Genomic DNA, 17,331 nt, shown 5'->3' with positions numbered 1-17,331 from the left:
TGGCTGCGGTGTTGTCATGTGCACATATGACATGCATTATCAAGCAGTGACAGGATGACAACTCACAGGGTTTTCTAACCCAGGTATTAGCCGTCTGCTGAACAGCTGATGAACAAAGCCTCGAGGAGCCAGAGGAGCCATGAGTCAGGGGAGAGGTCAATTGGAGTCATTTGTCTATTGATTGCTGATTAATGGCCCCCAGGAGAAAAACCCCTGTTCATTTCACACAATTAACAGACTCTTGTCCTCCCCGACAGCTTTACATCGGGCCAAAAGCTTCCAGTCTGTACTGCCAAGCCAGCAGCCACGCTGGAGAACATTCCAGCCCGGTGAGTCAGGAGCTGGGGGTGGGCAGGGGAGCTCTGGCTGAATCCCAGAGGAGTAGTTCTTGTTCCTTACATGGTCTCTTCCCTGACCGGCCTTCCTGGAGGAAAGGCACACACCAAGTAGCATGAGAGAGGCTTGCTTTTCCCTGCTGGCTAACAGAGCCATTCCTGCTCCCGCCCACCCCCTCGCCCCGGGATCAGGGAGCCCTGGGAGTCCCCAGCCACGCTCCCAGCTTAGCAACACAAAGGAGGAACTGGGGGCTGGACAAGCTGTATGCATGGTGCTGTACATAGGGCGGGAGTGGACATCAGCTCCTGGCTTCATGCGGGTGCCGGCAAGGCAATAAAGGAGGTACCCATAGGCCACTCCACACATATGCTCACATACACACAGGCTCACATGCATAGGCTCACACACACAGGTACACACACATACACACATATATACACACAGGCTCACACACATAGGCTCTCTCATACACATCCTCATGCTAACTAGCTCACACACACTCACACACACATGCTAACGCACATGCTCACACAGACCAGCACACACACACACACACACACACACGCCCACAGATACAGGCTGCCCAGGCCAGGCTGGGGCAGGGACGCCTTGGAAGCTGGCCCGAGGATCACACACCTGGGCAGGCCGCTGTGTCTGTGGACAAGCTGAGTGGCCATCGCGAGGAAGTGAGAGAGGACGGAGGGAGTTGATGTTGCCCACACTGGGATGCTGCTGTTCAGGGCAGGTCTGTGTGAGTGCCCATCCCATCCCAACACTCCCAGCCTACCACGCGATGTGCAGGCTGTGGGGGGCGGAGTTCCCAGTGTGGGGTGCTCGGGGAAGCTTGAGGGAGACCTGACTGCAGGAGACAGGAGACTGGGGACAGCAGAGTGACTTTAGCATGGGCCTCACAGAATATGGACAGACTTAGACTTTCTGGCTGCCGTCCCTAGAGGGCGCTCTAAGACTTTAAGTGGGATTTGAGCCTTGTCCGGCCCCCCAATTCCAGGAAACTTCACATTTGAATCCCAGTCCCAGTGCAAATCCCCAGAGCTGATGCCGCCAGAGCCATGTTTGTGTTATCTATTTCTGCTCAGAAGGAGTCGCCATGAACAAGAGCAGAATACAGGGCAGCAGCCCCTGTCCAGCCCCATCATAGCTGGTTCTCATCCAGGCTGCAGGCCTGCAGGGTGGCCAAGCGGAGTCGCTGCCCTCAGCACCCACTCCAGCAGCCTGTAGGACTTACAGCACAGGCCAATGATCTCAGAGCAGAGGTGGCACAGGCCTGGGCCAGGGGCCTTAGGCTGTAAGCCCGGGGTCCTGGGATGCCCCTCAGCTCCCCTCACACATAGGGATGCTAGAGACCAGCAGCACTCAGATGGAGACCCTAGCAGGAGACAGAGCAGCCCTGGCTGCAACATGGCCAAGGTTTCCGGCCCATCTGGGGAGGGTCTAAGGGAAGCAGTTGCTGGTTTCCAGAGTTGGACAGGCCCTGGTTGTGGTGGGTGTGTGGCCCCCTGTGGAATGGTCCAGGGGAAGAGGGGCTCCGCCCAGCTGACCCCAGTTGCCCATGTCTTCCTGAGACATCCTGAGTGCATGTGAGATGAAGTTAAGGATGTGCCAAGGGACACATGGTGTTGACCCCGCATCCCGCACCCCTCGGCCTCATCTGTTAATCCTGAGTAGTTTGCTCAACCACCCCCAGAAGCAGCTGCACCCCTCCCGTTTCCTACACGAGAAGCCGTAGGGTCATGGAACCTGCTTGGTGTGAGTGTGGAGAGCCCAAGCTGTCACCTGTCGCTCTCAGCTCAGCCCTCGCCTCCCAAGCAGCAGGTGGGCCTGGGGAGTGCGGACTACCGTGTGGGGAGATGGAGAGCTCTTCCTCGGTCATGTCCCATGAAGCCAAGGCTTCAATGAGGCAGCTTAATGTCAAGGTGTCTGTGGCTCTGGGGAACTCAAGTGCAGCCTGCGGAGCAGACAGGGCTTGGAAACAAGTAGGGAGTCGGTTTGAGAGGGGCAGAGAGGGGGGGAAGGGGAGAGAAGCCACGTGGAAGGAATTTGGCAAGGCAACAAGTGACTCACAGCTCTTGCCTTTTTAAGCATGGACCATCTAACTGTGGGCCGAGGTGGGCTGCAGTGGCAGGAGGCAGGCCAGCCATCTCCCCTGCCTGCGTTGGGCTCGGAGGTGTTCTGGGAGCTTCCCCTGGGGAGCTGACCGATGCGTGTGTGTGTGTGTGTGTGTGTGTGTGTGTGAGAGAGAGAGAGAGAGAGAGAGAGAGAGAGAGAGAGATGACCGTTTCCTCCAGCCTTAGCCTGCTTGAGGACAGGACCAAATACTGAACAACCACCTGGTAGTCCTCTTGAGGCCTTGGTGTGGGGGCCCTGAAGGAGTGCCTCTTTCCTAGATCTTTGGGGAAACTGAAGCCAGGAGGTTGCTGTGCAGTTCAACCCTGAAGGGCACGTTGGAAGAAATTCAGAATGGGCTAGAGAGCGGCTGCTTGGGCTTAATGGCCCTGGGTAGTGTCTAGAAACATTGGTATGTGCTGCCACTTCCTGGGTGACACAGGCAGGCTGAGGATCAAACACCGAAAGACAGCCTAGCTAATCCAAAATGTGTTTGAGGACAGGTTACTCACAACAGCCCAATCTGCAGACTGAGCAACTGAGGTTTCAGATGAAAAGTACCCCTGCATGAGGGAGAAGAGGCAGAGAGAAAGAGAGAAAAGTGGCATTGGTTGACTTCCCAGGTACACCTGTCGGAACCAACGGCTCCAGGCCAGCTGACCCCAGCTGCCCATGGTCAGGCAGTCAGCTTGCCCTGTCCCCGATTCCTGTTGTTCCCTGGTCAGTGGCAGCTTGGTGTGGACTGAACTGCACATGCGCACATGATCTGAGATCCTGTCACTTCGTTCATGCCCCATGAACATCTCAGACTCGGTTGTGGGAGACCAAGTGGGGAGAGCCCACTTCCTGGCAGTCGCTGTCTCTCCCCTCCTGCGTCTTACAGGAAGGAACCTGCAAAGGTTTGTTGGCAGTGCTGTTTCAAGGGGCCCAGCTCCACCCACATGGCCTTGGGGGAGACTGCCAATAGCTGTCCCTTCCCAACAGGCACCCCATGCGTCCCAGCTGTGCCTCTCAGGTCCACTCTCATGAGATTCTTCCTTCCCCAGGTGACCTGCCTCTGCTCTGGCTTCTTTCTCCAAGCCCCAACCTGTGGGCTCTGGGAAGCCTGAATCCCTGCATCACCACTACCTCCTCCTGGGTCCCCCAGTGACACTGGAGGCTCTTGTAAAACTTCCTTCTTTCAGGACAAAATTAGATCATGCCAGCTCTGTAATGGACAGTGTGTTCTTTCCCTGGTAGATTTCACGCCAGTACACAACAAAGCTAGATCACCTCCAAGACAGCCGTCTCCGTCTCTTCCTCGGTCTTCATGGGCTTCTCCTCCGTCTCTCCCGCCATCTTCTTCCTTGGCCAGGATCTCTGGGATTGGTCCAGATGCCACTTCCCCACCTCAGGTGAGTGTCCCTGGGTCCCTGCACAGGTGCTGGGAAGGCGAGCTGCTTTGGCCTGCCACCTCCCACCTGCCACATATCTCTCTGGATTTTCATGTATGTATTTATTCCTTATTGGAAAGATCTCCACCAGCCTGCTCACTCCCCAGATGCCTACAACCAAGGCTGTGCAGGACTGCAGCCAGGAGCCTGTGTCTCCAGCCAAGACCCCCAAGTGGGCAGCAGGGACCTCATCACTTGAGCCATCCTCTGCTGCCTCCCTGGAGGGCATTAGCAGGAAGCTGGAATCAAAAGGAAACAGCAGCCAGACGTAGGGACACTGTCATTGGCTGTGCATGTGCCAAGCAGTGTTTTAAATATGACCAAATGCTGCCCTTTATATTTTTAAATTTTGTAATTAGTTTTTATCAGACTCAGTGTGATGTGTAGACACAATTCTAACAATCTCCCCCTGCCTCCCTCCTTCCTTCCCTGCCTTCTACCATCCTTCTTTCTCCCTTTGTGTCTTTTTTATTTTTTGAAATAACGTGATTTAAATTTACATATAGTTTAAGAAGTAAAAAGCTGAAAGACCCTAGTTTAATGCCAAATGCACACCCTTTAACTCTGCATTCTCTGTACATTTGCCCCTTCCCACCAAGTGCAAAGTCAAGGACAAGAGTCATGCTGAGACCTGCTGCACACTCAGGAGCAGGCTCAGCCAGTCCCAAGGACACAGCCACAGCCTGGATGGACGATGATGGCTCAGGGCTAGGTGTCCAGCTGGGCAGAGAGATGCCGTGAGGTTAGACATGTACTGTCCTTGAGGAGCCTGCAGAGGGCACTGTGGAGCTCATAACTGAGGGACAGCAGTGGAAGTGGGGCTGGGCTCCCTTGTGGTCCCGCGGGTTAAACACCTGCAGGGCACAAACACATCCAGCATCAGAATGCTGGTTCAAGTCGCAGCTACTCTGCTTCTGATTTGGCTTCCTGCTCCTGTATCCTGGGAGGCAACAGCTGATTGGTCAACTGCTTGAACTCCTTCCCACCTATGTGGGAGACCCAGATAGAATTCCGGGCTCTTGGCTTCAATATGGCCCTTGTGTGCATTTTGGGGGAGTGACTAATAGATGGAAGATTCTCTCCCTGCCTTCCAAGTATATAAATTTTTAAAAATATATTTTTTTTAAACAGAAGTAGTGAGAATGATTTTATAGTCTATGAGAACCCGAGAGGCAGCATCACTGTGGAACAGAAGGTGTTGTTGAGGACATACAGGGATGACCTTGAGGCTCTGCCACCTGCTCAGCTCTGGGGGTAGCATGCACATGGCAGACAGGGAGTGTGTGCTGGCAGAACCTCCATTCCTGGGCACCAGAATCCTTGGCGGGGCACAGCTGTTCCTTCTAGAGCCCCCTCGTGTTCTTTCTATGCCAAGGGTCAAGTTCTTACGTGTTGAAAATGACTACTGTCCCAAGAGCACAAGAAGTGAGACTTAGACGAGTCCCTGGAATATTCTAAGGGACATCCAGAGATGCAGACAAGACACAGCTCTCCTTACCTGTTTGTCTCTGATGGAACTCCTCCGTGTCTTGGCACAGCTGGAAGAGCACAAGCATGCCCATTAGCAGGGCCCATGGCCGAGCAAGCCCACATGGATCCTGCCTTCTCCTGTGTCTGGTCACCCACAGAGGCCAGCCAGCCCTCTTATCACTGGCCCAGGAGCTTGTCTTAGCAGTATCTGTACCTTTGCCTTCCTCCCCACCTACTGTGGGGTGTAGACAGCATTCAGTTAGGGCTGGCTGGGGAACCTTTGCCAGATCCCAGCAGGTCCTAAGGCAACCCCTTATAGGACCAGAGATGCCCCTGGAAATACTACATGACCAAATTCCCTTTGGCTTTGGGTATTAGATCTGGAGCAAGGGAAAGGAGTGGAATGTGGATGGACATTTGCCTTCGCTGTAGAAATAAATTCTCAGAGAGTGGCTTGGCGGGGTGGGGGAACACTGAACTGCTATTTGCTCCCATTCCTCCTGATGACAGCTTGTGGTCCTCACCCACAGGGCTCCGCTGGGTCTGACAGCCCACCCACCCCGATCTTTCTGAGACGCGCCAGATCCCACGGAGTACTCCTAGAAATTCCCCTCTACGTCCCCCACGAGCCAGTGCTGGAGCGGGCAGAGTTCTGCCTGGTGAGCCCTGTCATGGACAGCATCACCAGCCCCACGGAGATGACCACTGATGTGAGCTCACCAGCACAGGATCCTCCCAGGGACGCCAAGAGCATCCTCCAAGAGCCGCACCCCACTCCTAGGAACAACAGATGCTTGTCGGACCAGAAGCCATCTCCCAGGACTGCAGAGGGACGAGAGGAAGGGAGGAATGAACCCGGGAGGGAACAGGAAGGCAGATCAGAGCTGGCAGAGGACAAGAAGTCAGGCCTGAAGAAGCTGGTCCTGAGTCCGGAGCAGAAGAGCAGGTTGCTGGATTGGAATGATTCCATGTCTGGCAGTGTACGGCTCCCCCAGGACAGCACTGAGAACGGCAGAGGAGGCCACCCCTTGCCATTCCCTCAAGCACTGCCAACCCGGAGAGCAGTCCAGGGGCAGACAGGGGCCCAGGCAAACTCTGCACCAGGGGAACAAACAGTGCCTTCTCCCAAGTCCCCACTGAAGTTCCTAACGCATGCCTTCCGGAAGACCCTCTGGTCCAGCTCCGATAGTGGGAAGAAGTCCGGGACCAAGGCTGAATCCAAAACTTCCCCCACCCAGCAGCGCTCCTTCAGCCTTCGGAAAAACAAGGAGCGGGCCCCGTGGTCTCCCGGGAGAGACATGATGAACAAAGCTGCTGCCTTCTTTTTCCCTGGCTCCCCATCGGCCAAGGCAGCCCAGGTCCCGGACATGAGCCCTACTGACCCTGCTGTCCGCACCCACAGTCTGCCTAATCAACCACCACCCAAAGGGCTACCTGAACTTGCATCCCCTCGCAGCAGTAAGATGGACGATGTCTCTTCACTCCTGGAGAAAGTGACTTTGCGAGAGCACTCCGAGGGCCCCAGGGTTCCAAAGAGAAGATTCTCACTCTTATCCTCCTTCAGAACCAGGGCGAGATCTTCTGAGAGTTTACCGCAAGAACCCAAACCAAGGAAGGATGTGAGAGACCTCTTTGGGGGTCCCAAGGAGACAGGGCTGACCATGGATGGCAGGCAGGCCTCGGAGAAGTCGGGGCAGCTGGCTCAGCCTCTTCCTGCAGCAGGAGAAACAAGTAAGTGTCCCTTCCCTGAGAAAAGTTTGCAGTTGGTGCTGGGCAGTTAACTCTCCTCTTGAAACTTAAAGGCACCAAAGTCTAACACAAGGAAGGAAATGTGAAGCTGAACATTAAAAAAAAAAACCTTAAAAGCTTAACATTTTGCTGTGATGTGATAGAAAGTGCTAGCAAACACCATGTACCACTCTCCCACTCAGCTATTCCTGTGTTTTATTGAGTAAAGGATCAAGATCATAGAAAACAGAATTTTTAAGCTTATTTTGGCACACATTTTGAAATCCATACATAGTTTTTCATAACATGCTTTTTCTGTGAATTTTTTGAAAACTCCTTGTATATAAAATTTTCCATCCTTTAAAATTTACATTATAATCATGGTATTGCACCAATTACCACATACTTTGCAAAAATAGGATTTAATAAAATATTCTATCTCTTGGATATGTTTGCATGAAAGAACTATTTTTTATTGTTTATCTTATAAGATATATATAAAAACATGAGTATATAAAATATGTACATATATTAGATGCATGAATACATATAATATGCATATATACTTGGATACATTTATATTGTGCGTATAATGTCTAATGAACATTTCTACGCATGTATTTTTTTCTTCTTTTGAATTACTGGTCTGATACTTTTCTGTGTATTCAGTTACCAGTGGAAATAGGTTTTTTTTTTATTGTATTTTTATACAGTTCAGTTGGCACTGGGGTCTCCCTCCCCCCTCCCCTAAGGTCCCTCCCCTCCTCTCTGTTCTCCCCTGCAGTCTCACAATGGGTGTCTTTTGTGAATTTTCCTAAGTCCATCGTGGAGTGTCTCCCAACCAGGTAGGAGACTGTCAGTCATTTCATTGTAGGTTCATTCTTGTATCCCAGGGCCCTGATGTAGGTGCAATGGGGACTAGATCTTCATTATTTATGGGCAATAACGACATGGTTTTATTTTAATGTTTAAATCTGATAATTTTTTTAAATTATAGAATTGATTGATATATCAAAACGTCAGAATAATCAAGCAATATGGACATACAAGCATCTAATAAAAGTAAAATGCATTATGTAGTCACTTAGTCTCTTCTGCAAAGATCTGGAACATTGCCTTAGGGATGGTTTAGCTAAACATTCCCATGGTTTCTTTCTGGTGTTATTTATTTGATTGCTGTAAACAAACTTTGATCCTACTAACAACTCTGTTTTTGTTTGCCTTTGTATTTCTTTATTCAACTTTTGATATTGGATTTTAGTTTTAAAGCAAGCAATTATCTTCTCTGGTAGCCCGACCCAGTGGCAATGTCGATGAACAGGAACTGATCTGCAGCTCAGCTTTGGAGCAGGGAGAGATGGATGTTTAACTATACCCTAAATATTACACATTGTAAGATCCAGTGTAGGTGTTGTTGGTGGACAGCCTGTTCCCGTGACATGAAATAAAAGGGCACAGAAGTCATAGATTGGAAGGTGTTCTCTCCCATCTTAAGCCCTGATAGCAGAGATGGTTCTTCGGTTCGCTGGGCATTCTTCCAGACAGAATTTATGCAAACAGGAAAAAACTTACGTGTGTTCTTTCTTTTTTACATAAGGGGTAGCATGCTACCATACCGTGGACAACTTTCTGCACTTTTAATCTTGGTCTGAGGGTTATTCCCACGTTAAAGTGCTTTTGCTTTTGTTTTATAGCTATCCAGTGTTGTATGATATAGATGTACCACAGTTTAGGCAACCAGTCTCTTACCATGCAAAAGTTTGAATTGTTTCAAACTTGTTGCTCTTGTCACTAATGCTGCCGGAAATACTGAGGACATAAGCCATTTTGGAGCTGTGTGAGCTGTCTGTAGGAGAAATTACTAGAGGTGCAACTACTGGTTCAAGCATCGTGAGAATTGGGTTTTTGATAAATAGTACGAAGTCAACCTCCATCACCAAGTAGGAGAGTGGTTTCCATGCCTTTATCAACCATTGTGTTACTGGAGCTTCTTCCCTTCCAATGGGATAACAAGTAAAGCAAAGGAGTTTAAATTTTATTTACCTTTTGAAAAGCTGATTATCTCTTATTATGTTGAAAAAACATTCATGCATTTATCCCCTTTTGCCAGAGCTGTTGTTTCTGCCATTTGTCCAATTTTCTGCTTGAATTGTTGGGATTTCTGGATGATGTAGGGACTCCTTTATTACAGGGGATATTGACAGTTTTTGTGGTGCTATGAATTACAAGTATTTTTTTCTCACTTTTTGTTGGTATTTAGCCTTGCTTATGGTGGTTTATGTTGCATAAAATTATTTTTATTTGGCAGTTGTAAAGAAAGTTTTCCTTTCATTGTTCCTCAGTTTTATGGACTAGTTAAGAAAGAGCTTTTTTTGGGTTTATAGAATTTTCTTAATTTATTTTAGTCTTTTTGGTTTGTTTTTAATGTTCTTACATTTAAGTATTTATATCAGAGACTTGCCCTAGTATGAAAACTAAGTTATGGATTTAACCACCTTTTTGGGATGAGTTGTTTTGTTTTTTTGTTTTGTTTTGTTTTGTTTTAGATCTTTTTAGGTCATCCTAAAATAATTTAGTGAGTTAAGCATCTTCTCTTTGGTGAGGTGACATCCTCACATCTTCCAGATTCCGGAGAGCAGGTCTGTGTTACTGAGTTGTTTGATGTGTCTTTACTCTCTTGTGTTTGTAAATTTTTAGTGAAGTCCACTTAGTTCTCCCCATCTGTGTCATCACCGTATCTACAGTAATGAGTTTACCTACTGCTCTTGAGGGGTACATCTCTATTCTGTTTCCTTAGTTTGTCTTATTTCTAAAAATTTCCAGAATACTAAGTAAAAATAATAATGATAACTTGCTTATTACATCCCTAGTCTAAATGAGAAAGCCTCTACTGTTTTCCCATTTAAACATGATGCTGGCTTCTGAGTTGATTCTGATATATTTTATAATTTTTTAAAAAGATTTTTTTATTTTTATTGAAAAGGCATATATACAGAGAGGAGGAGAGACAGAGAGGAAGATCTTCCATCCGATGATTCACTCCCCAAGCGGCCACAACAGCTGGAGCTGTGCCAATCCGAAGACAGGAGTCAGGAGCCTGGAACTTCTTCCATGTCTCCCATGTGGATACAGGATCTCCCATGTGGGCACAGGGTCCCAAGGCTTTGGGCCATCCTCAACCGCTTTGCCAGGCCACAAGCAGGAAGCTGGATGAGAAATGGGGCCGCCAGGATTGGAACCGGCGCTCATATGGGATCTTGGCGCATTCAAAGTGAGGACTTTAGCTGCTAGGCCACTGCGCTAGGCCCAAAATTATGATATATTTTATAATTTTAAAGAAATAGCCATCCAGACTTACTGAGTATATTTCAAGGACCAGCATAGCGGCATAATGGCTAAAGCTGCTGCCTGCAGCACTGACATCTCTTATGTGGCTGAGTTCAAGTCCCAGCCACTACACTTCCGATCCAGCTCCTTGCTGATGTGTCTGGGAAAACAGCAGAAAAAGGCTCAAGTATTTGGATCCCTTTGTATGTAAGAGGCCTGGAAGAAGCTCCTGGCTCCTAGCTGTTACATTCACTTGGGGAGTGAACCAGTGGATGGATGATCTCTCTCTTTTTTCCCTCTCTGGCCCTCCTTCCGCCACCTTCCTCTGCCTCTCTGTAACTTTGCCTTTAAAATAAATAAATATTCCTTTAAAAAAATAGTATTTCTAGTCATGAATGAATGTTATGTCTTTTCAGTCTCTTGTGAGGTGTTTATGTGAGTGTGATAATGTTTTCTCTCATTAGTTTCTTTGACATTTATGACTTACATAATAGATTTACTAGTGTTGAACCATCCTTGCATTGCTGAAATAAATACCACTTCATATTGTCTTTTAATGTAATTTTACTCTGTTTGCTAATGATTTGTTTAAGAATTGTTGCATTAAATTCACAGGCAAGATTGGCTGAAGTCGCAGATACCACATTTATGTGACTTCTGTATGTGCTAAGTGATGGCAAATAAATCTTCCTGGCTTTAATAAATAGGGAGATCCATGTATTTATGCTCATTAGGAAATGGGATGACTTTCTTTTTTAAGATTTATTAATTTTTATTGGAAAGGCAGATTTACAGAGAGAAGGAGAAACAGAGAGAAAGATCTTCTGTCTTCTGGCTCACTCCTCTAGTGGCCTCAATGGCCAGAAGCTGAGCCAATCTGAAGCCAGGAGACTCCTCTGGGTCTCCCATATGGTTGTAGGGTCCCAATGCTTTGGGCCATCCTCTACTGATTTACCAACCAAAAGCAGGAAACTGGAAGGGAAGTGGAGCAGCTGGGACATGAACAGGCACTCATATGTGGTCCCAGTGCATGCAAGGCAAGAGTTCAGTTCCTGAGCCATTGCACCAGACCCATGGGATGAAACTTTCTTACCATGAAACAGAATGAAAGTGAAGGGAATTGAGTTAGATGGGGACTGGCCTGCTCTGGACGTAACACCTGGACTCATCTCCAAGAACATTGTGTTCTTCTCAGGTATTCCTGTTAGACAGTATTTTAAGAATATAAAGATTACACCTCGGCTGTCAGATTAGGCCTATCAGTCTTCTTTATCTCCTTGCCCTTTCTCAGCTCCCTGCCACACACACACACCAACACTGTAATCTATACATTTAATTGATAGGTGCCTGTTTGCAAGCAATGAAGAGAGAAAACATTATCATACTCTTTCAAATCAGAGTGCCTTAAATGTGTGATCACTCAAAGTCAAGCTAGAATTTCAATTTTTGCATTTTTTTTACAATACAACTTTTCAAATAAATTCATGATATATATAAACTCAACAGGGTATTTAAGCAGCTTAGAGGGGAAGACTAGTTTTATGTCCTTACCTGTGTTTGTTTTATTATACAAACAGTGTTAATGTTAGTTGTCATTCTTGTATGTAATTTAAACAGGCACCTTGAAGGCACTTCCTTTAGGTCTGACGAAACTTTTTATGCCATATGACATACAGACAACATCCACCAAGACCAAGTCTATAGCTCATGCAGTCTTGGAGAATTCCACTTGGGTCACACTCTGAGATCAAGCTTTTGAATATTACCAGCCCTCACTGCCCTCGATGGAAGGAAGGGTAGGAGGGTCAGGCTCAGGGTCAGGATTAGGATTAGGGTTAGGGTTGAATCTCTACTTCACCTAACAATTTCTTTTTTTTTTTTTTTCAATTTTTTTTTAAATTTTGAATTTTATGGCTCAATTCTGTAGAGTCTGGGGTTGCTTCCCCTCAAATTCCCACCCCCCCCCCCAACTGATTTTATTATCTCTCACAAAGAGTCAAAATTCCATCAGTCTGTTATGTAAGTGTGCCCTGACATTGCTGGTACAGACAATGTCAGATAGTCCAGCATCCCATTGTTTAGATATGTCCAACAATTTCATTGGGAGTCCATCTTTGATTTGGAAGTAGAGATGCATACTACATTGTATCTTCACATCTGGATATGATAGTCTATTACACATCACTACACATTCCCTTAAATAAGAAGCCATGTAACAAAGTCAACAACAGGAATGAAGTTAAAACAAAAAATTTACAATACCATGGATTTAAACATGCTACTGAATAACTAATGTATCAAAGAAGAAACGAAAACACAAAAGTCTCTTGGGTAAAATGATGCTACTATGTGATCTATGACTCAGTGAAGAATTTGATAATAGAAAAAAACTGTTTTATTGTGTTTTTTAAGATTTATTCTGTTTTTATTGGAAAGTCAGATTTACAGAGAAGAAGAGAGACAGAGAGGAAGATCCCCCGTTTGTTGATTCACTTCCCCAAGTGACTGCAATGGTCAGAGTCACGCCAATCTGAGCCCAAGAGCCCAGAGCCTCCTCCAGATCTCCCATGCAGATGAAGGGTCCCCTATGATGCAGCTATCCCACTCCTAGGAATATATCCAAAGATAATGAAAACTGCGTATGAGAAGGGGATCTGTAATCCTATATTAACAGCAGCACAATCTACAATAGCAAAGACATGGAACAACCCAGATGCCTTCCAAAGAGGAGTGCCTGAATATTCTGTGCTGTATACATACGGAGTTTTCATTATCCATTCACTCATTCACAGACACCTAGGTTGATTCCATATCTTGGCTGTTTTGAATAGTGCTGCAATGAACGTGAGAATTCAGGATTCCTTTGTTATGCTAGTTTTATTTCCTTCAGATATGCACCTATAAATGGGATAGTTGAGTTAATGCGGTAGATCTACTTTTGGTTTCTCAAGGAGCCTCCATGCTGTTATTCTCAGTGTTGTACTAATTTACATCCCCAAAGCAGAGGATAAGGGTTCCCTTTTCTCTGCTCCTTGCCAACATTTGCTATGTATTTTCTTTTGGATAGTAGCCATTCTAACTGGACTAAAATATCTCTTTATAGTTTTGACTTGTGTTTTCCTGAACATCTGATGGTATTGAGTGTTGTGAGGTATATTTTCTGGCCACGTATGCTTCTTTAGAGTAATGTCTGTTCAGATTATTTTTCCAATTCTTAATTGGATAATTTGTCTTTCTGTTGTTAAATCATCTGAGTTCTTGATATGCTTTGGATATTCATTCTTTGTCAGATCTTTTCTCTTGTTGCTTGTCTTTTATTTCTGCTGTTTCCTTTGTTTTACAGAAGCTTGATAATTTGGTGTAATCTCATTTTTCTAGTTTTGCTTTTGTTGCCTATGCCTTTGAGATTTAAACAAAAAGGCCGTTGCCTCTATCAATGTCTTGAAGTGTTTTCTTTATGCTCTCTTCTATTAGTTTTATAGGTTCAGATCTTGTGGCTAGGTTTTTATCCATTTTGAGTTGATTTTTGTGTGGGGTGAGAGATAGGCTCAAGTGCCAGTCTTCTCCATACCGACATCCAGTTTTCCCAGCCTCATCTATGAAAGCGACTGCTCTTTTCCGTTGTGTTTTTGTCAAGAATCCTATGACTATAGATGCTTGAATTCATTTATGAGATCTTTATTCTGTTCCTTTGGTCAATGTGTTTTTTCTTGGGCAAAAACCATGCTTTTTGAGTTGGGTAACTATGGCTCTGTCATGTGTTAAAATCTTATGATGCCTCTAGCATTTGAATAAGAGTGTTATACATATTTGAGGTCCTTTTGTGCGTCCATGTGAATTTTAGGACTTTGAGTTCTGTGGAAACTGTCAGCAGTGTTTTGAAGGGTAGTGCCTTGAATCTGTAAGTCACTTTAAGTGTCAGAGACATTTCAGCAATATTGTTTTTCTGATCCCTGTCCATTAATGATCTGTCCATTTCTGTGCATGTATCTTCTTCAATGTCTTCAGTGTTTAATAATTTTTACTGTTGAAATCTTTCACATCCTTGGTTAAATCTATGGATAATTTTTTTTCTTTTTGTAGCTGTTGTGAATTTAACCAAGTCTGTGCAGCTTTTATACTACTGAAGAATAATGAATGCACTTTAAATATTTTTAAATAAATGTTAAGAAACAAAATTAAGTCAGAAGGAGCCAAATCAAAAATGTCACATGGCTACCTAATGATATCCTATTGAAACTCTCCTAAAATTGTTATTATTATGATGAGAGGACTGATCAGGAGTATTGTCATGTTGGAGGACCCTGAGGCATAGATTTCCCAGGGGTGTTTCTGAGAAAGCTTGGCTGACTTCCTTAAAATCCTCTCAGAAAGTGCACAGGCAAAGTGCCTGCAATCTCCTTGAAATTGTTATCATGATCTTTGCTCTTGATCCAATTTTGCTTTGACCGGACCGATTATAGCTCTTGGTGGCGACTGCTTCACTGTCTTCACGGTTGTCATGGTAAAGCCACATTTCTCAAGACTGCTTCAGGGTCTTCATCACCTATGTTGAAGTCAGTGTACAGCTGAGCTGGGTACAGTGGTTTAGAGTTTGCTCCATTTTGAGTTTGTGATTAGAGCTCTGTGGGTTGAACAAACTATGTAGATGGTGTTGGCTGTTGCTTCTGCTGTTACTATCAGATGCTGTTGAGTTGGAGAGTGAATAAGATCAATTACTTTCTTCTAAATTAATGTGGGTTCTCTACTGCAGCAGTTTCATCTTCAGCACGTTTGTATCTCTTGTAAAACAAGTGATTCATTCTCAAACTGCTTGTTTCTCTGGGACATTGTCCCCACAAACACTTCATAAAGTATCAGCAATGATACTGTTCCTCCATGGAGGCTTCACCATTCTTTTGGTGATTGTTCTCACTTCATTTCTAGCAGGATTCAAACTGCGTGGATAGGGACTTTTTAAAATTGATACCTTTTCTGTTTCAGTGCTTCAGATAAGATTTTATGCAGACAAGATATACCAACTTAGTATGAGCTTATTTTACTGAAAAAATCTAACACATGCAAATGTTTTCATAATTGTCTTTTCTATGAACTTGTTGAATATCCCTTGGATACTTTTATTTCTTTCCCATCTTTTTGTCATTTTGTAATACATTTTTGCTTCAACTTGTTTTTTTTTTATTATTTTTAATTCATTAATTACATTTTATGTGACACAGTTTCATAGGTACTTGGGTTCTCCCCACCCCTCCCCAAACCCTCCCACCATGGTGGATTCCTCCACCTTGTTGCATAACCACAGCTCAAGTTCAGTTGAGATTCCCCCATTGCAAGCGTATACCAAACATAGAGTCCAGCATCTTATTGTCCCGTCAAGTTCAACGGCTTCTTAGGTATACCCTTTCTGGTCTGAAGACAGAGCCAGCAGAGTATCATCCCAGTCAATTGAAAGCTCCAACATACCATCAGCAAAAATTTACATCATTATGGAATTAATTGACATAGTAATGAGTAACCAATATGTTAAAAGTAGATGCGAGTTCCTAGCCACCTTCAGTGACCACCTCACTTACATTTCAATTTTAGTTTATACACAACATATAACATTCATAACATAACATGTTATACATAACATCATATCATCTTAAATTAAGGCGAACATGTGGTATTTAACCTTTTGGGATTGGCTCATTTCCCTTAGCATTATGGTTTCCAGTTTGGCTCATTTGGCCACAAAGAACTGCATTTTGTTTTTTTTAAAAACCTTCTTTTCATCATTTCTTTGTATCCGTATTTCTTATCTATATATTAGTGTTACAAACCACACTGGAAACCAAGAAGAAAAGTTGTATTTACTATTTCTGAAGTTATTCATCACTTAGCATTGTATATACTTTATACCACATACCTTTTTGCATTTCTGTATGCATATCCACTAGTAACAAATTATTACAGTTTTCTGAAAACAGCTTTATTTTGCCTTCATTGTGAAGGGATAGTTTTGCTGGATATAGAATTATAAATTGGCAAGTTCTTTTTCTTTTAGCATTTGATGGTATTGTCTCATTGTCTCTTATTTAGATCCTTTATTTCTCTATCTACAATGCATCATTTTTCCTTGTCATTAATTTTTTTAAATTCTTATTTGTGATTCAAAGAGATAGAATGAACACCCATTCTACTGGTTCACTCCCCAGATGCCCACAATGGCTGGGTCTGGGCCAAGCTGAGTCAGGGAGCCAGGAACTCGATCTAGAATTTCCACACGGGTGGCAGAGCACCATGTCCATGAACCATCAGATGCTGCCTCCCAGGGTTTGCTGTATCAGGAAGCTGGAATCTAGAGCCAGAACCCAGATTTAAACTGAAGCATTCCAATGTGGGAAGCAAGAGTCCTAATCAGTGCTCTTTAAGATTTTTTTCTGTCTCTGATTTTCAGCAACTTTATTATCACAGGTATTGTTATGACATTCTTTGTACTTATTCTATTTATGATTTATTGAAGTTCTTGGAACTGGGTATTTGCAGTGTTCATTCTGTTTGGATGATATTCAGCAATGTGCAATGCCTGCTTTTGTTTGTCCGGTCTCTCCCTGCCTCCTGTCCAATCATGCATACTTTGAACCTCCTGATTTTATCACTGGGGCTCTGTTCATTTTTTCTGCTTTTTCTTGTTCACCTTTTCTTCTTTGCTTCACTTTGGATGGTTTCTACTGCTATTACTTAATTTCAGTGATTATTTTTTCCTTTGCAGTGTTTAATCTGCTGTTAACATGGGCAGATGAAATGTTACTTCCCCTTTTGTAGTTTTCATTTTATAGGTTTCTTTAAATTTTTTATAGCTTATATTGCCCTCATTAAACTCATGTGTTAAAGTCTATTTTAATTATTTTAATTGACAAATTAAAAAATT

At 44.5% G+C, this 17,331-nt stretch overlaps 1 protein-coding gene across 7 annotated transcripts in view; it reads left to right on the top strand.

The window, feature by feature from the left end:
- The window catches only part of MICAL2 (microtubule associated monooxygenase, calponin and LIM domain containing 2), a 201,182-nt gene that overhangs the window by 146,222 nt on the left and 37,629 nt on the right, over positions 1–17,331 (top strand). For all 7 annotated transcript variants that reach the window (XM_058663375.1, XM_058663370.1, XM_058663369.1 and 4 more), the window contains 3 exons: positions 258–329; positions 3,700–3,854; positions 5,894–7,094. In XM_058663375.1, coding sequence (XP_058519358.1) covers positions 258–329; positions 3,700–3,854; positions 5,894–7,094 — 1,428 coding nt within the window. The remainder of the gene's footprint in view (positions 1–257; positions 330–3,699; positions 3,855–5,893; positions 7,095–17,331) is intronic.

The sequence above is a fragment of the Ochotona princeps genome, chromosome 4 (assembly GCF_030435755.1).
Source record: "Ochotona princeps isolate mOchPri1 chromosome 4, mOchPri1.hap1, whole genome shotgun sequence".
In the NCBI taxonomy this organism is placed as follows: domain Eukaryota; kingdom Metazoa; phylum Chordata; class Mammalia; order Lagomorpha; family Ochotonidae; genus Ochotona; species Ochotona princeps.
This window is presented reverse-complemented; position numbering and strand designations above follow the sequence as displayed.